We start from the raw sequence: 27,263 nt of genomic DNA on the forward strand, positions 1-27,263 counted from the left end.
TTATAACACGTGATTTCTGTGTCTAGGCCAGTCCGGTGCTGGAAACAAAGCACAAGGGCCGATATAAAAATAATTCTCATATAATTGCCACCAGCATCTGAAAAGCCTTAGCACTGTTAGTCCCGAGCGCTCTAGTAGACTGTGAGTGTGTGTGCGCGCGCGCGTGTGCAGGCTATGTGAAAGGGGGTGGAGGGGTACAGTTATCAATTATTTCAATTCGGGAGGTCTCTCAAATAGAAAAAAGCAAGCACAACATTGCTCATAAGCTTACAATAGAATTTTACACGTAACTACATTTCAATACGAAATGTAGCATTGTAAAAGTCCTAGAATTGTTCATTTTAATTTAAGTTTGCGTCTCTCCGAAGGTAAGGACCGTGACGACTCCTTTCTTGAGCCAGTAATCTTTGAAGATCTGACATGAAGGGATCTATGTGAAAGTGCAGTCTGACAAGACCAGTAGGCTAATATCAAGTGATAAATCGTTCCAAACTTTTTGGCGGTGGTGGCAGTTTCGCTATGCGCATGTGCGAAGGTGTCCAAACTGACAATGCTGGAGAGATAGCGAGTCTGGATTGAGAAACACAGAGAAAAGGACACAGAAAAAAGAAAAACGAGGAAAACATCCAAGCAAAAATCAAACAAACCCACGCCGAAAGACTAGCATCATGAGGTCCAAGGGCAGGGCACGGAAACTGGCCACGAGTAGGTGCAAAATCCCTTTCTTTGCCTTTTGAAACTGCCATCTTGTACGTGTGTATTTTATACCGCAGGTAGCAGTGCGTTTGCATCTAGAAACAGTATAGCAATATAGCCTACAGTTGCCATTTATATCAATTGAAATGTACACTTGCGATGAGTTAAAAGGACGTGTTGGTTCAGGGTTTGCATATTGAAGCTGACAACCCGGTCCGTTCAAAAAAGTATAACAAAAATTAAATTGTCCTTGTTAGTCGTCTAACTTTGAAAGTAGTTGTGCGGACGGCGGAGCTTAACTTTATACCGAACTATTATCTAACGAAACTATGTTGCATGTAGTGGGCGCTGTAGCGTTGGACAATCCTCCGTCTAGTCTATGCTGTGGTAGCACGCACTTCGACTGGTCACTGTAATTTGCAGAAGCAACTTTGAAAAGGCAGGTTCGCTCATACAGACTACGGGAACGAAAGATGCTAAAGCAGGGACTGACAATAAAATATATACAGGTACCATAGCGCGTTTGTCAGAAATGGCAATAAAGGACTTTGAAATTACTGCTTGCTGGGTACGTGCGGTGTGTCACATTTATGTTCTGTATACAGTGCATTGTAGGCTATTATGTTGTAGGCTAATACACTTTCATCTTCGTCGTTTTATTAGTCGTTGTACAGAACCGCAGGCTATGTTAAATGTTTCTTAAAGATGTTGAATAAATGAATACGCTAATAAATGTAATTAGTCTAATCCTTAAGTGACGCTAATGTTTTGAAGATCAGCTAAGCGTATTTTGCCATTGATCAAATCAATTTAAATCAATTTTAGGTACGCTATTAAAATAGCTCAGCTGAAGGGTAACCTACAAGTTGTTCTCTTGAGTGTTTCCCATAACCTATATAGATTATTTTGGGGTGGTGTAAGTGTGTAGCCTGCTGATTTTGACCTTGCAAAAACGGGATGCTAATCATCAAAGTCGTCATGATTGCTGAGAAACTTACGTTCGATTGGTTTCGAATTGTTTTTTTATTTTTTTTATCGTAGCCAATTACAAGGCCTACACAACCCGAAGCAATAGGGCAGCTGAACAAAACTTCGTAAAACTATGTTTAGCCTAAATTAGGATTATTTTTAATTGTTTTCATCCTAAAAGTGTAATTGTCTACACAGGCAGGTTTGCGATGATTTCCCTGCAGGCTATAACGGTTATGAGCGCAGCATGTCTAAACAATTTTCCCGGCAGATGTAGCCTAGTAGGCTATTGTCTTAAGTACACCTCAGTCTTAAGGACTGTAGCCCCTGTTGTTAATATATTTGTAGGCTTCTAGGCTATAGGCCTGTTTTCAAAGTTCATAAAGCCCAACCATGTTAACACTTTTTGTTGTTGCCTAGCCTTGTTGTCAGAATTCCCTAATATTGTGCAAGATAGGCTATTTAGATAGTCTATCTGTATAAATCCGCATGCAGAAAGAAAAGGAGAAATAGGCGCAAGCGGTGAAATCAGTCCAAAATAATGGACTGTAGGCTATTAATTCTTTCGAAACTATGTTGACACGATTTTGAGTAGCCTAAGTTGACCGTGTGGTTGGCAACCTATAGCCAAAAGGCCCAGATGTGGACAATATTAGGACTTGAACTTTTGATACCATTGCGCACACATAAACATTCAAACAAGATTGAAGGCGGGCGAGAGAGAGTTTATTTTCTAAACTGGTGTTTGGTTGTGTCACATAGAAATCTGGACCGCTCTTTCAAGCATTTTTGGAAGTCCATACCTACAATCTAAAAAAGGGGAGGGGAGAGTTTGGGCGGTGTATTTTTTATTCAAGATGTAAGAAGAAGATTTCTAAATCATGAGTCAAAGAAATGTTCTAAAGCGCTCTGGTGTGAACTTCTGAACATCACTGAATATTAAAATCCACAGACTTCTCATAAACCACGTGTTTTCAATGTGTGCTTGTCATAACTGTGTAAACTGGTATGTAACCATGTTGTACCAAAGAAAGTGCGAAAATATAATCGCAGTATAGGTAGGTTAGATTATAACTTATAAATAACGGAAGTAACTTGTATTTAATATTTTTCCTCACTGATTTGAATGATAAGTGCATTCTGCTTGGAGACAGCGCATTGCGTAGAGAGCCGTGCATAGGACTGCTTATAAAAGGTTAATGGATAGGGCCATTCAAGTGAGAGGAGGCGGAAAAGTTCCACTGTCCTGGCGCAGCAATCTTTTTATGTTTCCTTCGCTTGTTTAAAAAATAAACATATGTTCCTCAGGTGCATAAGTAAGCAATCTAACATAATTTGCACAGTCACGGGACCTTTTCTCCCCCAGTTTCAGTCGACCCAAGTTTTCACTAATGCGACCTATGTTACTGTCAACCGGTTATTTTGTCTGGTGTATCAAGTTTGTATTTGAGAAATAGATAACAACGTATTTGACATGTAAATAATGAAATAATTAACTAGTATTAGAGAAATAAGAAAGTAATTTTTGAGATGGAAATGATTGTAAATATATCTCAGAATTGATAATGTGTATGTGGGCTGTCTATAGTAGGTATTAATGGTAAGGTGTGTTGGTCCTGGGGTATAAAGCAACTCTCATACAACCTCTCTCATCCATTAACGCCCCTGTAAGCTGGAGTGTCTACTGTCAGTGTTGCGTTGGGAAGAGCCCCCCCCTCCCATACATATACAGACACACGCACACACAGACGCACACGCACACACACGCACACACACGCACACACACGCACACACACACACACAGACACACAGACACACACACACACACACACACACACACACACACACAAGACACACACACACACACACACACACACACACACACACACACACACACACACACAGACACACAGCCTTCTCATCAGGTTTCTAGTGTTAATGACTGAGTCTATGACCACATATTTGGCTGTTAACACAGTTGTGGTGACTAGGTTAGGGTTTGTTTATGTGATTCTGTCACACTGTTGAAGGATGACAGGGGCTTTGGTGCCTGGTGTCCAGCCCAGTGGGCCTCCCATCTCTGGCCTGGTGTCCAGCCCAGTGGGCCTCCCATCTCTGGCCTGGTGTCCAGCCTGAATCTAGTGGGCTCCCATCTCTGGCTTTATCTGTGCACTATAAAAGGACCTGATAAGTGATGGCGAATTAACTTTTTTAGTTTATGGCTACATTGTAACTGTGTTTGAAAAATAAGCCTTTGTTATTGTGATATTTTGCTATGTGGCACTGCAGTGTTAAGGTCAGGGAGGGGGGTGGGGGTGGGTGCTGCAACTTAGACAGTGTGGGAACACCAAGGGAGGGCACTCGTCAAGCCTGGGAACCTCTGCGTGTTTACCACAGGGAAACGGCACCAACACAGAACAATGAGCTAACCTTACCCCTTCTAAATAAGAAGTCATTTCTGCTTTCTTCAGACAGGTCAGGGAGTTAGAGATAGGGAGTCCATACAAAGGCCTGCAGTCTGGCCTCAGTCTGGCCTGCTGTCCAGCCAAGGCTGAGGTCATTATCCACACAGCACTTGTGAGCTAAGCATATTTTCATACAGTAGATTATGTTTGTGTGGGAGTGCGTGAGAGGGCAGGCATGGAGTGGACAGAGAGATTCCTAATTGTATATTGGATGTGAGAGTAGTGGACAGAGTAACATTTCTGGTACTGGATGTCGTATGAGTTATTACTGAACAACTGTATAGGGTTAGAAAACGTACATTAAAAGGTTAACCAATGACGGTATTTACGTAAAATGTTATGTTTTTGCAACACATTGCTGCTTGTTTCCCCAAAGCAGAAGCACAATGAGGTTTACGCTCCTCGCTGCTCTAAGAAAGGTGTGGCTGCCAGTACTTCAGTCATGTCACACTTCAATCAGTTTCCTGGAGCAAGTGGAGAGCAGATCTCCTGGTTATTCTAACACACACACACACACACACACACACACACACACACACACACACACACACACACACACACACACACACACACACACACACACACACACACACACACACACACACACACACACACACTCCCCCTGAGTAATAACCAAACGGACGTGTTGAGGTGGACACTTCAGTCCATTATGGGGCCGCGATAATATTCTGTGTGTTTGTCCTGGCAGTCTTTTCTATCCTTACGCTGCTATGCAACAAACAGGAATTATCCAACAATCAGTGTGTGAGGCTGGTGATAACAGTGTGTTCCAGTGTTGCGGAGCGGGAGGGTGGGGCAGTGTCAGGGCGTGTGTGTATCCGTTGTTCATGATTAACTCAGGGGAGGAAAGGGAGATCAGGTCATGCCCATTTGTTGCTGGGCCAGGGAGGACTGAGGGGGAGTGGCCAGGGGCTCCTGTACACCTTTCATCTCCGCCACACCAAGTCTCACTATTCAGACGGAACCTCATTAAGCTGTGACCTTTCCCCCCCAGGACAGGACAGATCAAAGCCGGGCCTTCTTGGCGAAGTTCCTCTGGAACATCGACCTGATTGGTTTTGATGGCACCTGTCTTGTCCATGTTCAGTGGTTGATGTCCGGACTGAGCGGGATGTAAACGTTCGGTCGTCTCGCCTGTCTCAGGTGTGAGGGACTAGAACCCGCGGTCCTCTGGTTCCCGTAAGATGTGTCTGAATCACTTCCTCGTTCTGCAGGGGTGTGTATGTGTGTGTGTGTATGTCCGCGTGTTTGTTGTCGGTCAGCGGGGGTCGCAGTGTGGAAAGAATGTGCCTGTTGAAAGGAATGCTGCGCTGATTAGTGCTCCATACCTGCGAGCTGGCTGGACGTGAGGCGGCCCAATGAGACAGAGGAAGGGGTGGAACAATAGGACAGTGGAGATTCCTTTCTGCCGCACATTCCGATGATCCCGCGGCCAGGGCCCCTGTTACCCACTTTGATGAGAAGCTCTCGGTGCTTCCTGGGATTGTGGCTCCTCAGCAAACACAAAAACAAAGCTGCCGTGGGGCGAGGGGGAACAGGAGCCGGCTCACCGCAGGATGTCCTGTTTTGATTAAGGTTAGCATCCCCAACCCTGCAGAAATATTGTTTTAACACACAGAAGAGCATAGTGGTGACCCTCTCTGTGACCTGGGACAATGTCCTCCCTGATGAGACGGGAATGAAAGGTGTGCACCTCAAGAGTTCCATCACACAGGAAGTCGAGAGATAATGAGGCAGTTAGGAAGTCGGAGGGCGTCATGACAACAGGATCTGGAGCAGGTGCAGGTCTGGGAGCAGTAGAATCGGGAGAGACACTGCAGTCTAAGTTTAGGAGCACACACCAGTCTGAATCTGGCCCTCTTTCTCCAGCCCTTATCTATCTTTCTTCCCTTGTTTGGAGTCGGGGAGAGCAGCGATGCGACGAGGAAAGCTTTGTTGTTCAGTCTCTGCTTGAGGGCTTAGCCTGATAGGAGGATTTCACTTGTTCCAGTCAAGTCCACTGAGCGAGCAGCCAGGGGCAGCCAGGGGCAGCCAGGGGCCCCCAGGACTGGGCCTGGACGTCTCTGTCAGGGCCGTGGCAGGCTGGGGCCACGCTGCCCCCTGTGTTCAGCGGGTCAGTGGACAGGCTAATCGATTTATCTCTGTTTCACACAGACCTTTCTCTTTCCCTCATAGCTCTCTCTTCCTCTTTTTCCATCTCACGGTCTCCTCTCTCTCTCTCTCTCTCTCTCTCTCTCTCTCTCTCTCTCTCTCTCTCTCTCTCTCTCTCTCTCTCTCTCTCTCTCTCTCTCTCTCTCTCTCTCTCTCTCTCTCTCTCTCTCTCTCTCTCTCTCTCTCTCTCTCTCTCTCTCTCTCTCTCTCTCTCTCTCTCTCTCTCTCCCCCACACACACAAATCCTCTCTCTCACTTTCTTTCTTTTATGGTCCTTTTCTTTCTGTCTTTCTCTTTTTCCCGTCTCTCCGCTTTCCCCACATTGAGGGTCAGGGTTTAAATTTAGCCCCTGTCCCGCCGCACCCATGGTCCCTTAGGGATGCTGGGCGGAGGAGACCTTGTTTTCCTGACCGTCCCCCCTTGATGAAGTGTCTGAATGGGGGACCGAAGGCTTTTGGAATGGACTGGAAACTTCCCATTCATCAGTGTAAAGAGATACTGTGCTGACACTTAACAGAGGGACGGCCAAGCATAACACGGGCCATGTGGGCCAGAGACTCGGTCTGTCTCTGCACAGACGGGCTCATGTGGGCCGGAGACTCGGTCTGTCTCTGCACAGACGGGCTCATGTGGGCCGGAGACTCGGTCTGTCTCGGCACAGACGGGCTCTTGTGGGCCGGAGACTCGGTCTGTCTCGGCACAGACGGGCTCATGTGGGCCGGAGACTCGATCTGTCTCGGCACAGACGGGCACATGTGGGCCAGAGACTCGGTCTGTCTCGGTACAGACGGGCTCATGTGGGCCGGAGACTCGGTCTGTCTCGGCACAGACGGGCTCATGTGGGCCGGACACTCGGTCTGTCTCGGCACAGACGGGCTCATGTGGGCCGGACACTCGGTCTGTCTCGGCACAGACGGGCTCATGTCTCCACTGGGGAGCTGCACCCATGTACTCTGAACCATAATTACACAGACTGAGCTTAAGATATTCTCTTTTCTGTCTGTCTGCCTGTCTGCCTGTCTGTTTCTTTGCAGCTGGGCATAGTTGCCTGTTCAAGCAGCTTGGAGAGTTGGGGTGGTGGTGACCCATTGCTCTGTGTCCTGATTGCCCTGCTGCCCTGGTCTGGTTGGCCAAGTAAGGGCAAGGTATAGCAGGGCATGACAGGGCAGTGCTGTGCAGGTGTGCAGTCCACTTCTGCCCACACATCAATCCATGACAACTGACAGTTTAATCTGAGCAAGCAGACAGGCCATTACTGAGCATGTGGGCAGCCAATCGCATCAACGATCAATGACAAAGGCTGCAGTGGGTACTAGAGAGAAGGAATGAGTGAGGGAGAGAGATTGTGGGGGAAGAGCGAGGGGAGGGATGAGGTGTACTAGGAAATAGGTAGTTATGAAAGTGAAGGTCAGTTCTGGAGAGGTGACAAACAGGCTGTCAGGATCTGAGAGATTGAGATAATCCTTAGATGCTGCACACACACACACACACACACACACTGTTGTGCTCGGTGAAATACTGCCCCCATCACACACACGCACACACATATACTCATCACAATATAGTTTGATTGAGTGTAGTTGGAAAATTAAATGCCAACATGGCTTTTTAAGTCATGCTGTGGGTCTCAGTCCTAGCTGTGCAGTGTAATCACTACTTGTGACTGAAAAGCTAGTTTATGAAAAGGCCCCAGCTTCAGTGGGACCCATCTTATTGGTGCCCCTTGGTGCCCCTTGGTGCCCAGCAGTAAGACCCAGTCTTGGTTCTGACCCACTCATGGAGATCCAGTTATGTTTGCGCTGCTCCATTTATAAAGGAATTCATGTCTTTACCACACTTCACTAATTAAGGTCTATTTCACCTCTTCACCCAATGTTCTTAATTTTTCGGAATGTTTACCAATGAACTAATGGCCCAGACGAGGATTTGGCCTTGGCTCTGATAAAACAACATAGATGTCTCCCTGAGGACTTCTGCAAACCAGCTGCTCGTTTATCCTGCGTTATCTCTCAGCAGATCAACAGGCCCCCCTCTCAGCTGTGCCCCTCTTCCCTGCCCTGGGTGGACACCTTTGAGTGATGATGACTCATTGCTAGGAGGTTGAACTCTACACCCCTCCAGTCTTTATGGATTTGTCTTTGGCAGAATCATGTCCCTCAATGCCAAGTAGCTGTCCGTCTCCATGACTGTGTGTGATAAGGCCAGACTGCCCAGGCTCAAGCCGGGGCCTTCCCCCCTCACCCGGCTTGAGACCCCCAGGTTCAAGCTTCATTCTCAGTCCCCCCCCCCCCCCCTCCCTCATACTTCCACCAGCCTTCTTTCTTCGTTTTTTTCTCCACCAGGCTTCAGATCTATAGGACCTATTTCCATGGTTTCTCTCCCCACTTCAGACCCTCCAAACCTGGTTCAGTGGGCTGATAGTGCCCAGCTGACACACTGTGAACAGCACAGAGGGATCGCCTCTAGTGACTAGGCTTTGCTTACCCTGAGAATAATTGTTACCTTGAGCAAAGTGTTTTAAAGTTTTTTTTTTTGTGTATTATAACAGATTTAACTTGTTTTTTCTTCCAAATCCTACTGGTGCTAGTGATGGACTTTGCACAGAAGCTGCTTTTATTTCCTGCACGTCTTCCTGTGTTATTTGATGTTTCTTTGATAATTCAATCTGTACAAAGGCTATTCCGCATGGATCAGGGTGTTAAAACTGTTGTTGTGGTCATTCACATTCAATCGTCCCTCCAATAAAAGTAATTTCTTTGTCTTGATTTGATCAGTTGCAAGAGAGGGTTTCAGTCCAGGAGTGTTTCAGCCAGAGGTGTAAATGTTTAAACAGGTGAGGGGTGCATCTGTCTTTGAGGGAAAACGACATTACTCAGACCCTGTTGGCACAATTGACATTCACTGTTGGTGTTAATGTAATAACTGGAGTAATGTAATAATTTGGCCTGGCCTATAGCTTGGGGGCTGATGGAACATGGAGCTTGGTCAGGGGGAGAGGAGGTGTGTCGGCTCAGGGTGGGGGAGAAGGGTCTGCGTCTGCAGGGCTGGGTAAGAGGCAGTTGGGAGTGGGCGGAAGGCCTAAGTCTAGTACAGTATGGTTCAGGTACAGACCAGGGGAGCGTGGAACCCTAACCCTTACCCTAACCCCAACCTTACAGCAGGCTCTGAGGGACAGGATATATGACCACAGACACGCACGATGACTCTGGGGATCCTGGGGACCGCGGAAACGTCCCTCTGATAGCGATCTGTTCCCATTATTATTACATCCAGGTTTGATTTATAATGCTACCATGACCTCCCTCAGTATCAGGGGTGTGATGATTTAGTTAATGCTGCGGCTTGCTGACTGTAGAAGAGTGTCATTTGATGTGTAGGTGTGGTTGATGGTAATGGAGAAAGACATGGAGATAAAAAATGACATGTCCTGTTTAACTGTAGCTGTACGATGTGATGTAGGCTCTCTGCACAGGTTTCAGGTCCCAGGACGCGTCACTTCAGAATGGATCTTATGATCGACAGTCTACCCTATTGATTTTAGTCATTAAATTGTAATGGTGTACTATCAATGGCCACTTGCCTATTGTTGGAGATTTAAAAGGCACTATCCATGCTACTATGGCTGGGTCCTTGTGGCTGCTTAACAAGGTAATTGTGACATATTGAGATTTCCTCTATGATTCCTCACACAGAAACACCATGTCTGTAACTCTCTCCTGCTGGTTGGGTTTTACTCTCTCTCTCTCTCTCTCTCTCTCTCTCTCTCTCTCTCTCTCTCTCTCTCTCTCTCTCTCTCTCTCTCTCTCTCTCTCTCTCTCTCTCTCTCTCACTCTGTCTCTCTCTGTCTCTCTCTGTCTCTCTCTCTCTCATCATCTCTCTCTCATCATCTCTCTCTCATCATCTCTCTCTCATCATCTCTCTCTCATCATCTCTCTCTCATCATCTCTCCATCTCTACCTTCTCTCTTTGCCTCTCCGATTTCTCCAACTTCTCCCCTCTCCTAGCTTCTGTTAGCTTTCGTCCTCTCTCTCTCTTGTGTTGGTGTTGTTCCTGCTTATTATTTCAGTCCTTAGACTTCATTAGTCATGTCCCTGTCAACTACCAGCTGCATACACACACACACACACACACACACACACACACACACATACACACACACACACACACACACACACACACACACACACACACACACACACACACACACACAATTCCACATGCTGAGGTATGGAACACATCAGCCAGAGGTCAAGGGTTGACCTCATTACCCAGTTCTAGTGAAAACGTTCAGTGTGTTTTATACGGTGGTATCAGAGAGAGACTGCGCTCCCTTCTACCCCTTCCCCACTTGTAAACCAGATCAAGATGGCTGGAGGGGGGGTGGGAGTGATCCCAAGATCAGGTCTACTTGCAGCATTCTCATTGGCCGGCCCCAGAGCATGCTGTCAAGGTACAGGGCTGTCGTTTCTTGACGTTAAACACAACGTCTCTAAATAACATCATTAAAGCAACAGCCAAAGCATTTTAATTTTCTTTTTAGTTCGTTTCCTGGCCCCATCTGCTCCTTGAGAGGTAGAAGCAAGCTTTCAAAGCGCACCCTTGTAGTTCAGGACAGACAGGAAAGAGTGGGAAGCTAAGACGAGACGGGTGAGAGAGAGAGACAGAGAGAGGAGAGAGAGAGACGAGAGAGAGACTGGGAGCAGGTGTGTGTTTTTACATTCTGTGTGATTCATCTACGTCTGTGCCTTACTCAGTGATACAGGCTGAAATCAGGTAGTGGCATGTGGTTCCTCTAGTGTCTGGAGAGGTAGGGGTTTGTGGAGTATAGGTTTGGGGGAAATCTGTGATGAAGTGGTACATTTACATTTAGTCATTTAGCAGACGCTCTTATCCAGAGCGACTTACAGTAAGTACAGGGACATTCCCCCGAGGCAAGTAGGGTGAAGTGCCTTGCTCAAGGACACAACGTCATTCTGCACGGCCGGGAATCGAACTGGCAACCTTCAGATTACTAGCCCGATTCCCTAACCGCTCAGCCACCTGACTCCCGGTGGTATTGTAGGTACAGGGAAGAAGAGGGGGATGAGGAGGAGAGGAGGATAGTCTGAGGGTATCGAGGGACTGGCTACATGCTGCAGTTTATGGTTTCTGCAGGGGTGTGTGTGAGAGAGAGAGTTTTAAGGGCAGTCGTTCAGAGGTATGGAGGCTTCTTAATGTGGGCTTGGAACACAACATCTACCACTGTGGACGAAAACACAATCTTTGATTTTGGCTGAGAGCACAGCACATTCAGACTCAGAACACTGTGTGTTTTACTGGGACCAATAACACATTCTTCGATTGGGTCTAAAAATACATCAACTTCCCATGATGGTAAGAACATGACATCACTGCACGTCACTCCAGCACTGAGCCCCACACAGATAGGATTACCGGTGAGGAACCATACACAAGGCAGAACTGACGTAAAAGGTAAAGTAAAATGTAGCCTGGTGATTGACACTTCAGTCAAACATTGGGGAATTTTATGGTCATGCATCCAGAAGGAGCTGCTTCCGTCAGCCTCGGCCCGCTCTGTGAGAGCCTCGCCTGGACCTGCCAGCGCTCCCAGAGAGCTGCAGCTGTTTATTGTAAAAGAGGTGTGTGTGTTTATGCTCCGAACAGAGCAAAACAACCTGGAGTGTGAGCCGCTTCTAAAATAATCCGGCTGAGGTTCTTACAGCACTTTTACACAGTGACGCTATCGCATCCATCACTTTTGTATCATGTCTTTCCTCCATTGTCCACAAGTCTGACATGTCAAGCTTTTCTGTTCAGATCTTTCTATAAAGCTGTGTTCATTAACTTGTATTCATTATCTATTCAGAGTTTCCTCAAACTTCTCCACTAGAGAGTTATGTTAACAGTAGGTCTGAGAGTCCCACGCAGTGGTCACGTATGCAGTTTGTCATCAGTGGGATGAGATAAGGCTGGGAGCAGAGTCCCATCAGCCAGCCGCTCACCTGCCTCCCCTGCATATAGCTCCACTGAACCATCACCGCCCGATTGTGTCCCCTCCAGGCAAACACACAGACACAGACACACAGACACACACACACCCTGCCCCCTATGCCTGTCCGCTCCCTCCTCACCCACCTCAGTCGGGGCTGTGAAGGAAACATGAGGCGTGTGGAGATAGCCAGCTACCCGTCGCCTCTCCTCCTCCCGCCAGTCACCTCCGGCTGTGGGAAAAGAGAGGGGATGCGGCCTAAAAAACAGATCATTGTCCGCCTCCTAGATTAAAGCTGGAGAATGCAGCATTGTCTGCTGAATGGCTAAACCTTCCTGCTGTCACTCAAACACTGCGCTGAGCGCTACTTGATGTCTAAGAGGCTTATCTGTGCTGAAAGGGCCCTGGCTGCTGCTGGGAGAGAGGACGTAATGAAGCGTGTTTTCACTGAAGGGAGAAACCTGCTGCTGGCGGGACAGCTGCAGCCCCCCCCTCCACCCCCCCCCCCCCCCCCCCCTCCAACACACCACCCCTCACCCTCCCATCTCTCTCTCTCCATCCATCTCTCTCTCTCTCTCTCTCTCTCTCTCTCTCTCTCTGTCTCTCACCCTCCCATCTCTCTCTCTCCATCCATCTTTCTCTCTCTCTCTCTCTGTCTCTCTGTCTCTCTCTCTCTCTCTCTCCCTGCCTCTGTCCCGTTCCTTTAACACCCGTCTCCAAAGACTTGTCATTTATCTAGTCTTGCAGAAGAGGCGGTGCTCTGCCCGTCTAGGACAACCCCTGTGTGAGCGTGGGGGAGGGGGGTGGTGGTGGGGGTGGAGGGTCCTGGGGGGACAGGGGACAGGGGACAGGAGACATTGTGTGGATGTGCTCAGGGACCTGGCTGTTGTCCGTGCTCAGCCGTGTGTGTGGGGGCTGGAGCCTGCTGATGTGGCCCCCCCCCTTTGTGCTCTCCTGGTTGAGAAAGGAAAACTTGAAGTGCTGACTGCATTGAGGGCCAGAGGGCTTGCCTCGCTGAGAGGGTTAAGCCATGGGGTGTGTGTGTGTGTGTGTGCAGGCTGCCCTGTATTATACTACAGGGTGTCAGTGTGTTTCTTTGCCGTGTTCATATACTCATGCGAAGGCCAGCTAACCAGACATTAAACTTGAAGTGTACTTTCTGATTTGTTTTATTCAAAGAGAGACCATGCCTTTTTTTAAATTATATTTTTTATGAGCTATTCTATTCCAAATGTTTGGCACAATATGATAATTGTAGAGCCTCTGTGTTTAAAGATGTTGTGGCTCTGGTGATGATACCTAGCATTGCTGGCACGACCCAACCAGACCTCTAATTCTGAGGGACTGTGTGCTGGTTACCCTGTGGATGGCAGTTTGCTTTCCCCAATCAAGGGGTGCTATCAGTTTCTGTGCCCTGCTGCCCTCTGTGTCTAAAAGGGTAAACCTGACTGGGGTAAGCAACGTCTACATTTAGTCATTTAGCAGACGCTCTTATACCGCTAAACATCTACCCAGACTTAGATCCACTAGCTCCTCAACCCTCAGATCATCACTGTCTCTCTGCTGTTTGGAACGTAGTGTAGCCCAATACAAAGTCAACATCAGTCTTTAAGTGAGATCTACTGCGGGGGAGGTGTAAATGCTGCGCCGTTATGAAGATGACTTGTGGTCGTGCTTGACCAGACTCTGGCTGCAGGTGGTCAGGAGCAGGTGACAGGCGGTTGGTTGGCACCTCATCAGAACATACACGTCTTACTTCCTTCCAGAAAAGGTTAAATTGAGTGGTTCTCCGCGTGAGGAATGTGTTCCTTTCTCTCCTCTGCTGGCTTTCTGTCCATGTGCCTTCTCCCTAGGCTTGACCTCTGACCCCGGCATCTTGCTGAGCTAGCGCCGCTCTCGCCTCTGCTCTGCTGGGTCGGGGGTCGAGTGGGCTGGAGGGTCTCAAAGCAGGAGGGTAGGGGGGTACTAAGTGGTGTAGCCCAGCTGTGAAGTGCAGCCCTCCAGTCCATTTGGAGCCCCCACCCCTGCCGCGTCATGGTAGCCTACAAGAGGCCCTTGGGAAGCGGGCCTGCTAGCTTGGTGCTTCTCGTTCTGGTCAAACATGGAGGTCGGAAGGTTGCAGTACCAGACCGAAGGGAAACACAAATATTCTATTGAATGTATGTTTATCAAGTATCTCTAAGTGAGAATTTCTTTTTGCGACCTGTTGAACAATTACTGTAGGCAATTTTTTTTGTAATTCTTTTATTGAGGCAAATCTCTTACAATATCCATTTGATGAAATCCTGTGTCCTGTGATGTTTTGTATTTTTTTGTATTATAATTTATGTAAAAAAAAAAGAAAACGATTCCCGACCATTATCAGTAGATATCAATTATTCACACTGCACCATCCGTCCATGCATGAAAGAGCAAGGAAATGGAGAGTTGATTTGAAGGTTCTTTTTAGTAAACATTTAAAAGAGTGCAGAAAGGAACAAAAGCGTTGAGAAGGACTGTTTTGTTGCCCCTATTTGAACCTAAATAGGCGGTCTGTCGACTGAGGCCTTGGCTTCAAAGTATTATCCCACACATGCAATTACCATTTCTATCAACTGGGGATAAAGATTATGCTTTTTGGGTGTTCCTCTGCGTTTCTTCCAGTGGATTCACTCGCTGAATGTGACACGTTTTGTGTCTTCCACCTCCTTTTGAATGTAAAAGTTCTCTTTTCTGAGAGCCGGCCGTGGACACTCCTCCACGAGGCTCAATAGACACTAAATCTTTCAAGGTTAGGACTTAACCTTCCCTCACTCTAATTCATCTTCAAACTTTAGTCTGAAACCAATCAATATCAGATGATTGGTAAACAATGTGCGGTGTCTGATAGGTAGGTACCGAGGGCTCTCAATGGGATTGCAAATGCTTTGTACGGCCAGAGTCGCTTTTGCTCTAAAGCAGTGTCACAAAAAGTGAAATTACCATTCGCTTGGAATGATGCCATTCATCTTTGTCAGAGCTCCAAGCCCAGCACGCAGGCCACTACACTCAAATTAATTCCTTGTTTTGCATCAGCTGAATTTACCCAAATCCAGGAGGATGGCTCCGTCTGGCCCTCGCCTGCCTGCTTTAATGTGGCAATTCCATCTGATTTCACTCTGCACCAGGTCCTGGGCCTTTATTTACTGCCTAATTCCCAAAGAAAAGGAAATAGATATGAAAATAAGTTGGGAAAATAAGATAAATCTGGCGCTGAGATTCTAGATGCCTGTTTAGACCCGGAGAGGGATGTAATTCACAGTCTCGGCTCCTGGGAGTGGTATACAAGCCGATTGCCGATTTGTTATTTTATTTTGCCGTGCCTTGTGCAGAAAGGTAATGTCTTCCCAGAGGGTCTTGGACATGCAAAACAAAGGGAATGTTTTAAAGAATATTTGTCTCAAATTGAAGGATTTATTTGCATTCCGCTATGAAATGTAAGAATATAAAAGCAACCTGATTTCAAAGGGATGCACAGAGAGCTCCGCACAAAGCAAAGTGTGTTGTCTGGTATCTCTGCCAGGGTCACGTACAGTTCTACTGGTATCTCTGCCAGGGTCACGTACAGTTCTACTGGTATCTCTGCCAGGGTCACGTACAGTTCTACTGGTATCTCTGCCAGGGTCACGTACAGTTCTACTGGTATCTCTGCCAGGGTCACGTACAGTTCTACTGGTATCTCTGCCAGGGTCACGTACAGTTCTACTGGTATCTCTGGCAGGGTCACGTACAGTTCTACTGGTATCTCTGCCAGGGTCACGCACAGTTCTACTGGTATCTCTGCCAGGGTCACGTACAGTTCTACTGGTATCTCTGCCAGGGTCACGTACAGTTCTACTGGTATCTCTGCCAGGGTCACGTACAGTTCTACTGGTATCTCTGCCAGGGTCACGTACAGTTCTACTGGTATCTCTGCCAGGGTCACGTACAGTTCTACTGGTATCTCTGCCAGGGTCACGTACAGTTCTACTGGTATCTCTGCCAGGGTCACGTACAGTACTGATTGTTTTCTCTCTTCTTCAAATGATGTCCAAGCTTGCTATGTTGACTTTACAGTGACAGTTCTGATGGGAATTTAAAGAGTAGGTTGTCTTTCCTTGCCCTCTCCTTGCAGGACAGACTAGAACTTCCCCCTCCTCCCCTCTGGCTAATTTATGGTTGTGCTAACCGTAAATGCTGATTTGTGAACCTTGTGTTTGTGTTTATGGAACATGGTTAGTCTATTTTCCTCCCCATCTTATCTGATGAACGACATGGCTGACAGGGTTTATTTAGATGTTTGCTTTTTCCACGACAAAGTATGATAAAGTGCAATTATAAGGAATGCCGAAAGAAGCAGTGGGTTAAAGGGTGCTTCCTGTCTTCCTGTCTTCCTCTGTGGTATGGGGGTTGGGTGCCTGTCTTCTCCTGTAAAGGGTAACAAAGGGTAAAAAAAGAAGAGAGAGAGAGAGACAGGGAGAGAGACAGGGAGAGAGACAGGGAGAGAGACAGGCAGAGAGACAGGCAGAGAGACAGGCAGAGAGACAGGCAGAGAGACAGGGAGAGAGACAGGGAGAGAGAGAGAGGAGGGAGGCAAGAGACATTGAGGATAAGTGGGGCAAGGACTCCGTACTTCACTACCTCAGACAGCTGCGCCTCTCCACAGCCCCTTCATCAAGGACTCATTTTGTCCCCGGGTTGCTCCATTGTCCTGCGAAGGGCCCTTCACTCCCGCTCAGAGTCTCCCAGTGCTGTTCAGAGCGGGCTCTGCCCAGCCGTCCCCCGGCGCACAAAACAGCAGATTCCAAAGCACCAGCCCCTCAGCATTCCCCTGCCCACAGCGGCTGAAGAGAATCCTCCAAGACTGACCACCACTTACTCACCGAGGAGACGCTGGCCTGGCGGAGGCGCAAGGTTGGGGGGGCCAGGGTCAGAGAGCGATTAGAGTGCAGAGTGGTGCTGCCCTGTTCACATTCCTCCTCCACAGCAAGCCTTTGAGAAATGAGTTCCACTGGACTCTCTGGGGTCTGTGGGTGGAGAGGAAAACGGAGGAATTATCCCCCTCTCTCTACCCCATGCCTGTCTTTCCGAACCAGTTATATTTATCTTGGTGGGTGTCCTTCAGAACTCGCAGTGCAACCATTGCATTACACCTATTCATTACCTTCCCATATCGTGGTCGCTACTGACGTGCTCCCTGTCCCTGTACAGACAGTTAAGCCTGGCTCTACCTTATCTTTCACCCTTTAACCTCTTCTTTGATTGGAGCTCGATTGATGTATCGGACATTTATAACAATTTATTCTTTGCATCAATCTCATTTTTGCAACTGTAATGATTAATTGTATGTAAGTGCTTCATCAAACGCATGGATGCTTCGGTATATCATGTATGTGATTGTGTTCTGTTGTTCATGTAACTATTGTGCCACATAAGTGTCACAAAGTAGAGGTATATTTTCTGCAAATAAGTTAATTACTAACCGTTACGATTTCAGAACTTTGATTGCATGTAGTTGTTGATTTCTTTCTCAATGATTAACCTTTATTTAAGCAGGTTACCCCATTGACAAAATAGTTTTTTTTTCATACAAGGAACACAGTTCAACAAATGCACTTCAATGAAACAGACAAAACATAGCTATTACACACAATTAACACAGACACACACACACACATTGTCATGCACAACCCTACCTTTCTAAGGTTAGCATGGTCCAGACTTGTGCTGCAGTGTGTTTCTAGCTGGGTTAGATGTGGTGTTGGAAGTGATTAGGGGCGAGTACGTCTGGCCCCTGGTGATGTTAGTAATGGGCAGCAACACATCAAAGACAAGCCTGTCAGAATGATCTGGATCAAACCACCCCCATCTGGAAAACATAAGACTTTTCACTCATTTAAACACCATACACACACACCATGCACACAAACACACCATACACACACCCACACATCATACATACACACACACTATACACATACCATACACACACACACACCATACACACACACATGCAGCTCCTGTCTCTACTCAGCACTCACTGCTTATTGCAGCACCTTCACCGTGTGTGTGTTCGTGCATGTGCACGTGTGTGTGCGTGCATGTGCACGTGTGTTTTAACCATCTATTTTGCACACAAAGTAATACAAATATGGATTAATAGACAGTGTATTTACGATCGCAATATCCATTACTTAATGTTGTATTTGATCAAATTAACATTGCAATCAGACAAAATGTGAAAGATAATATTGTTCTGCACTCTGTAAATAGAGAATCAAGGCCTACTTCCCCTTTAGCATACAGCAGATAAGTATCTTGTCCGTGAGATAGAGCTGAACATTTTAGACAATGATGGTGAGTAGTCCACTCTAACCATGTTGACTCGATTCCACTCTTGTACTGCACAGTGTACTAAGTGTGTTTTAATTGGCTGAGAGCCTCCTTTCCAAAGCAAACTTCCGCAGTGTCACCATAGGGCGGTGTATGGCTGCCGGACCTGTGACTGAGCAGGGCGCGGCGCTGCCTGACGGCTCCCGGCCGGTCCGCTCCATCGCTGATCTGTCTGATATACAGTAACCCTCCATTGTGTGTGTGTGTGTTTGCGTATCCATGATGTGTGGATGTGTCTGTGTGTGAACACCCCTCTTTTGTACGAGAGCTTAGCAAATAGCTGTTCTCACCTCCTAGTGTGAGTGCTTGAAAACTAACAACGGGGCCTGCGTGCCAGTGTGCGGTCATCCTCGGTGTGGCGTGCACACTCAGGCAAGGTTGTGACCTCTGCTTACGCTAATGGCCTTATCGTCCACAGATGGATGCAGTGTACTTATTTACCTGGTCGCTATTTACATTTACATTTAGTCATTTAGCAGATGCTCTTATCCAGAGCGACTTACAGTAAGTACAGGGACATTCCCCCGAGGCAAGTAGGGTGAAGTCAGTTGGCATGACCGGGAATCGAACTGGCAACCTTCGGATTACTAGCCCGATTCCCTCACCGTTCAGCCACCTGACTCCCGCTATGGAGATAGACATTTGTAGATCGTTAAGGGGTCTTCTGTTTAGAGACTTCAGTCAGTGAGAAAGCTGTTGAAAATGGAGTGGAGTGTAAAGGAGGAGGAGGTTTGAGCACGGCGCCAATATCAAACTATGAAACTAGTACTTTTGGAAGAACACGAGCATCTCAGATATTCGGTTTCCACTTCGATCTTCACAGCAAGCTTACACTCCAACCCTCTGGAAGCTTTTAGAAACCGTAATATCACCACAACATAATTAGCTGATTATAATTAACTACTTAGAATGAACAAAAATTTTTTTATGGATGGTGACCCAGCCCCCCAGCTCCCCCCCACCCCCCCTCCCCCGGCCCCCGGCCCAGAGCGACTGGCCAGTCAGTGGGTTTCCCATGACTGCAACCTACAGTGTCATGATGATGGATGGCTGCGTTGGCGGGGGCTGCCCTCGCTCACTCCTCTGGGACGTCCTGTGGACTGACAGGCACATTGTGGCGCCCGAGCAGTGTTGCCCCGCCCACTGGCACTAAACGGAGCCTCTAGAAGATGCCTACTTTGCCAGCTGCACACATTCAGATTCATTTCTCCCACACACACACAAACACGCACACACACACACAATAACCCACATACTGTACAACCTTTATTCAGCCACTCCTTCTGCCTTCATAGTCAATCCGTATTCCTCTCTTAACAATAAGGACACATTAATCAACATTAGTTAATGCCTTCATGCAGTTCACACTATGCATTTATGAATATACATACATGCCAATTCTCCCATGGAGAGACACATAAAAAAATAACTTTACTTAAGGAACATGATCAGTATTCAGGATCAACTTTATAAAACCCAAGACAAAATAGCCCAAAAGATTTAATGAAGACTGTCTAGTGACCCTTTCTGTCACTTTCTGTCACTTTCTGTGACACATTGTCAACTTTATGAACCTGTATACATATTTGTCAGTAGGTTACTAGCGTTCCCTAGGATTAGTAAAGCATTATTGTAATGACTATATCCCTGGACATTTGTCACTTCTGACCTTAACTGTGAGGGAAAAATGCCCCTGACCATGCAATGACCACAACAGAGTCATGTTCCCACATGTCTCCACACCTCACAGAGAAAACTGTCCTGCTTCGCAGTGTTCCAGCTAGTGTATAACAATCCACCGGATTGTTTATTTGAATAAAACAATGTTATACTCACACAATTTTCCAAACATGTTTGCCACGTGATAATTATTCTTTGTGTCTCGATGCATGTTTGTGTTTGGGCAGTTTGGTGAGGCTGAGGGTTGATTTCATAGAAAGCTTGTGTGGTCCATGTCTAGCTTGCACTGCTAGGAAGACTTTACCCAACATCCTCAGGCACGGTCTCTGTTTCTCAGGAGATAGGTCAGAGGTCAGAGGTCATTTAAATAGATTGAGACAATAGAATATGATTCTGGACAGAGAGTGAGGGTATGAGTGACCGTGATCCTTGTGACCCTGTCTGGTGTGTTTGTAAACAGGATGTCATCAGCACTAGAAACAGTCAGACAATGAGGTGTCTGTGAGTGTGTTTGTGGAAAAAAAGAGAGCCTATTTATTTTTATTTAAGTATTGTAATCGGCACACCATATGAGCAAGTAAACATACTCAACATAGTTAAAGCTGTACATTCTGCGTGATAAAGTAACTGCTCTTTTAGAGGGGTGTTCAGGTTAACTTGGTCATGTCACACAGACTTTTACAATATGAAAGGGTTGGGTATGGTTCAAACTTTCCGATGTTAGGGTAAGTGCTCTCAGCTGTCAGCTTCTATTGTAGCGCCAGGGTTAGGGTTAAGGCCTTCCTCCAATTAGTGTCTTCTGTGGACAGGAAGTGCCTTGGCTCGACTAATCTGTCAGTGCAGCCAGACCATCTTTGCCTCTGCCACTGTTTCCTCAGATAAACCTTAAGACCGGGCCCCTCCCCCCCCCCCCCCCACAGTATCTACATCGCCATAGCGATGCCCGTGATGACAGGTGTTGATTGAGCGCTAGTCGGAGGAAGCGTAGAGAAGGACACTTCCTGGCAGACGGTTTTATCAGTGCAGGAGCAGAGAGGTCAGCGAGGGCGACAGAGTTATCATGCTCCACCGGCCCCACGTCTGGGCTCCTGGCTGGAGGTATGCTGACCAAGGTTACTGGCTCCCTCATGTAAACACTCGATGACTTGTGGAGAAATGCTGAGACTATCAAGTTTTCACGTGTTCTCTCCATTTGGTCCCGGCTGCCTTTTGTTTTAAAGGATGGTTGATGCACCATTCTGGGACTAATTGCAAAGACACTTGAAGTTGTTCCTGCAGTTTAGGAAGTTTAAACATCCTGCGCAGAGCTGAACTCAAAACGACTTTCAGCAACTAGCAAGGCAAGTACGCCAAAATGCGTAGCTTGGTTACAATTATCCACCCTACTTTGTCAGAAGTGTACCTCACAATAGTGAGAAAATAAGAGAGTGAAAGGCAGAGACAGGAAGAGAGAAAATGAGAGAGGAGGGAAAGGAGAATGAGGGTGGGGGTGGGGTGGGGGTGGGGGTACTCCACACCAGCAGGGTCCAATTCCTCCACTTGAGTGCTCAGGGCCGGCAGCGGGCTGATTAGACCCACACCCCCAGCCGTGCCGTGCGGGCACTCTGCAGCAGGAGGACTTCAAATGTGCTGTACTCCTGCCGCCCCCAAATAAAGCCTGACTGCTCCTAATGGACAGGTTTTAATCTCCCTGGGTTATTTGAAGATTTCTCCAGCCACTGCTGGCCACTGCAGAAACAAATTCTTATGCTTTGTTGATTAAAACCTCCCGCTCTCCACCGTCGCTTATCGTCCAGCCACGAGCTGCTCTTTTTAATTAAAAGTGAGACACCACAAGTGCGCAATTAACAGCTGGTAATTACAGAGCTCCTAAGAAGTGCACCACTCCGCCTTCATTTCAATTATATAATGGACAAGTGGCTTTTTGATCTCTAAATTAGTGAACCCTTGTAATATTTGTTTTGTGGCAGATTTGGAGGGTTAATGGCGGCCTGTGGTGGCCTCTTTCCCGTGATTGATGTAAGAGCAGAAACGGGATATTAAAACTGGGAATAGTCTATCAGGAAATGCAAATTGCAGGATGTAAATGAGTGGGAGCTTGGGTGGGGGCTGGTAAACCGTGGCGTTTCATGTATGGAAAACAAGTGCACACTCTGCCGCAACCTGATTAGTACATTTGAATTTAAAAGTTTAATTAAGTGCTTTTCATTCAGATCGTTTTGGAGAGTGACACATAACATTAAACTGTTTGATACTTAATTTGGTTAGCGTTTGATTGCAAGCATGCATGGAGAAATTTGCTGCACAAGGGTGGAGGCATTGAGTGCTATCCCAAAGGAGGCAGATACCATGGAGTTCATTTTAAACCTTTGACTAAGAAGTGATGAAAATGCATTTAATGACAAATGCGCTCTTTGAGCATATAAAGCGGAACACTTGTTCAGTTTTAATTAGTATTGATTTCCATCTTTGTACATGGCTGTTGTATTGTTAGTTTGGAGTTAGCACATTCCATCAATATGAAACAAACCTAGCTTGATTGATTTGGCTCTCTGAAAGCAGCAGGTGGAATTAGAGGGACAATTAACTGCTGAGTCTTTGGGGGGGACTTTCCATTCTGTCAACGTACCAAATTGTTCTAAATAAATTCAATAAGGATATTGTTGTTGCTGATTATGGTAGCATTTTCTGTGCCTGGAATGATATGTAGAATAGATTTTATTTTTTGTATTTTTTTTTAAATTAATGTATCTTTTAAGTTGCTAAAAATATAATACTAGGCCTCTATGTAAGTAGTTGTCAACTATCGAATGAAGAATGTAAGTATTACAACCAGATACAAGGCCTGTTCATTTTGGGAACCAACCACATACTAACACAAATGGCTTGCTTTTGTACAAAGAAAAAAAGAGTAGCGTGATTGTAATGCCACTAAATGTTTAAACATATGAAACACCTTTATAAAGTTGGACACTGGAATAATAACATGTTAATGAACTGCCTGTTCAAGTTCTTGTTCCAATAATCTATAATTAACTCCAGAGTGTGACAACAACCTCAAATCAATCCAACACTTTTAAATTCGGCTTGGAAAAATATTGGCTGTTTATTGTGAAATAAACACGAAGTATTTGAATCCAAACCAGGTTGTTACATAATAGTTTTTAAACAAAATCTCTCTCATCACAAAGGCCTGTACTGTATAGTTTGGTCTACACTTATTTTCCCAAAACGATTGTAAAACAGTTTGCTGTATCTCAAGAGATCCCAAAGCCCTTTGTGCAAATCAATTCATATTATAAATACCCTGCCACTAGCAAATAATTATACACATCTGTTGGGTAATTATCAAGGTAGACATACCTTAACATATTTAGCATCCTGGCTAGCTCTATGTTTGCCCCATGACTACAGTTAATTCAATAACTTAGACTGTTTGCAAGCTATCAGTGCAGGAGCAAGTTTAGAAGTTGCTAAATGTTTTACTTTTATATTTCATATGACACCATTCGCATTGATCCTCCATAGCTGAAAGGCGTGAAGTTATTTGCTACTAATACGGATGAACGCTAATTGTATGAATGTTTATATTCATTTGTCATGTTTATACACATATATATGTATACGTATATATGTTATACTACTGTACTTTTATACTTTTTGATCGTAGAGCCGTATATGTTTATTGTTTGCACCTTCCGGCCACAGTAAATTCTGTGTCTGTGTAAACCTACATGGCGAATAAAACCAAATTCTGATTCAGATTTTTATTTTTGTAAAAAATTTATAAATTTATATATGATTTATATATTTTTTCCATATTTCTTTTTTCCATGAGCGGTCACCACTGCAAGTCCTATGGTTTTGAGCCATACTCCTGCCACATATCAATGTCACACAGTCTCGGTTCTCAAGATAATCAAGCCGCAGACACACACACACACACACACTCAGAGAGATTCCTGCAGTAATAGTTAGATAACGAATCCATGGAAAAACCAGGGTAAAACCCCTTAGATTACTTTGACTGTTTAATAAAACAAATAAAACAAACAGATAAATTAAATTATGCAGCTAGATGCCACGCTCATTGCCTCCCTCTTTGACAGTAGTCTAGCTGTGTAAAGTCCCTGGGGTTTTACATCCCAGTGTGAAACATGATTTCTTCACCCGGAGGGAAGGTCTTGATTGTAGCCAATAAATTCCAGTTGTGTTTGGTACGATATATTTGGTAAGATATATTTGTTTTGTGAGATGTTATAGAACAAGCCTACCGTGAAAAATATATGTAAATTAGAAAACATTGCGTCGTTGTATCGGTAGTTAGGGTTGTGGTGGTCATTTCAATCTGCTTTCCAGCAGATTAGCCTAGAGTAATAGGGAATTCTGGCATATTGGCGATAAAATAAGACAGTAATCAAAGGAACTAAAAGTTCAGCCTCCCATCGTCCCTAAAGTGTATAGACGCATGTGTGTGCCTTCTCATGGTCTAATCTAACTTGCTGTTACTGTCATGTTCCTCTCGATCCCTCACTGTCTCCCAGCATTTTCTCTCCAATCTCGCTGTCACTTGGCAGCTGTCAGTCCTCATCAGTCTATCAGCTCCCTCGCCACGGCAACCCTCCTCGCGCTACAGACTCTAGCGGCGAGCCGTCATAGTGCGCTCCGGACGTTCACAGAAAAGCTGAAATCGAGGTTTTAGAGTAACAACTGGCGAGGCTGTGTCAAACCGAGACTCAACAATCAGGAAGCAAGACAGTCGTGTCCAGCCGGATCAGATCCAGCTCAAGGGACATCGGCGTCCAGAAAACATGATTACATTACTACACATTATTCCCTTCCAGTGTATCGAGGCTTGTTGTGTTGCTTGAGGGTCTGGGAGGTTCCAGAAGTTTCAAAGGGACCTCCTCTTCCAGACCACTGCAGACTCAGATCCATGTCCTGGACCTGAGAGGAACTTCAGGCCCAGGCTGCATGACACCTTGTTGTATGTAAAGGCCTCTAACTGGTTCAGAGCAGGGCTGACAGACATCAGAACTTGGGAAATGTTACTGGATATTCTGAAATTGACGTTATGAGTGACGTTGGATCATGTTTTTTAATAACCACAAATAAGCAAGAAACCTGTCTTAGTTTATACAGAATCGGCTATTTAAAATAAATTAGACCAACATACTGTAGAGTGCTGGAATAAACAAGGGCTCATTGAATGATTGGATTGCCCTTTCTTTTGAGGCTTTTAACAAACCATATCTCATTAGTTTTTTTATTTACTCAAGTTTATTTACTGAAGTGTGGTCAAATCAAAATGAAGAAAAAGGGGGAATGTTATTGAGAGTGATGATAGAGCAGAGAGGGCTGATGGAAAGAGTTAGGATGAGGGCCTTCTGAATTCATGATCCTATTGTGTGACATAAACAAAGCTCGTTGTGATAACCTTTCACCTCTAAGTATAAAGGACCAAACATGGACACAAAAGCTCTTTCTGTCCAGTTTAAAGTGGCTGAATGAGTTAGAGAAAAGTGTTAATTAAATGAAGCTGACTGACCAAAGACCATGTAGAAAGCTGTGGCTTTACTGACTTTTATTTTTATTCTTATTGTTTAATTGTCTCCGGCCTATTCTCTGCATCTATCTGCATCACCAGCTGTTTCTGGCGGAAGGGATCCCTCACTGAATTGCTCCTCCCAAGGTTTCTTCCATTTTTAGTTTTTCTATGCCTTCTCTGAGAGGGTAGGCTGGTTATAGACGCTGATCTGTGGGCATCTGTGAAGCCCTCTGTGACAAGGCTAGTAAAAATGGCTATGATTTGTCCTGGCTGATTCTAAATTCACTACCCTTGTAATGACAAAAGGTGGAAACACATTACTGCAGGGACACATGAACTCAAGATATCTAGACTAGAAATTCTTCTGATAATCTTCCTAAGTAATCAATATCTGAAGTCAAGAGTAACGTGAGCGACATTTTAACAAAATGTTAGCTCATATACAGCACAAAATAAACTAAACAGAGTAAGTGATACATTTTCGTGTGTTTTCTGCTCGTGTGTGAGTGTATGTGTTCTGTGTGTGTATGTGTTCTGTATGTGTGTCTGTATGTGTGCGTTTCTCTGTGTGTGTCTGCAGTGCCCATGTGTGATGTGCCAGAGTTTGTCAGATGCCTCAGACTGCGGCCCGTGGGCCATTTGTCATCGGTTGGATTCATTATGTTAGTCCCCTTGTCCCCGGCCTCGCGGTGTGATCACTGCTGACCCCCTGTGACAACTAGAGCCCTTCATTATGTCACAGAGGCTGCCCTGTCAACACTGCAACTCTCTAACTGTCTGTGTGACACCCTCTGTGGGACCCCAATCTCTCATCTGGGTGTCTCCTTGTCTCTGCTCTGTGTGTCTGTCTTCGTGTGTGTGCCTGTCTCTCTCTGTGTGTGTGTGTGTCACTGTATAGTCAATGTTTTAATTTTGTTTGTAGAAACAAGATTCAATTATATTCCTCAATTGAGTAAAGGTGAATGCAATTCTTAACACAAATCCTTCACAAATTGTCTTAAATTAATCCTACCTGCTTCCTCGTTGACTCTGTTGAATTTATCTCTAAATCGTTCAAAAAAAATGTGACCCACTAAGTAAGTGGGTGGTGAAAATGGTCCCAGCCAGGCAACTTAGCCTGTGCAGTCTGTCCAGGGAGACCCCATGGACCCTGAAAACTGTGTGATTAGTGTTTTGTCTGCAGACAGGTGACAGAATCACTCTTCAAATATTTTGTCTTCATTTTATGGGTCTGCATTGCAATTAGGGAGCAGCAGTTCATTAGCGCAGTCCTTCATGTTTTATGCATGGACTTCATTCAAGACTTTATTAATGAGCTTAGCTTGGGCAGAGGACAGAAAACCTCTCCATGGTC

General features: G+C 45.8%; 1 protein-coding gene across 1 annotated transcript in view; it reads left to right on the forward strand.

The window, feature by feature from the left end:
• Positions 1 to 646: 646 nt before the first annotated feature.
• The window catches only part of LOC136951810 (histone-lysine N-methyltransferase MECOM-like), a 113,806-nt gene continuing 87,189 nt past the window's right edge, over positions 647 to 27,263 (forward strand). The window contains exon 1 of the mRNA XM_067246418.1: positions 647 to 705. Within this exon, the coding sequence (XP_067102519.1) occupies positions 669 to 705 (37 nt within the window). The 5' untranslated portion in view covers positions 647 to 668. The remainder of the gene's footprint in view (positions 706 to 27,263) is intronic.

This window comes from Osmerus mordax, chromosome 11 (genome assembly GCF_038355195.1).
Source record: "Osmerus mordax isolate fOsmMor3 chromosome 11, fOsmMor3.pri, whole genome shotgun sequence".
Classification (NCBI taxonomy): Eukaryota; Metazoa; Chordata; class Actinopteri; order Osmeriformes; family Osmeridae; genus Osmerus; species Osmerus mordax.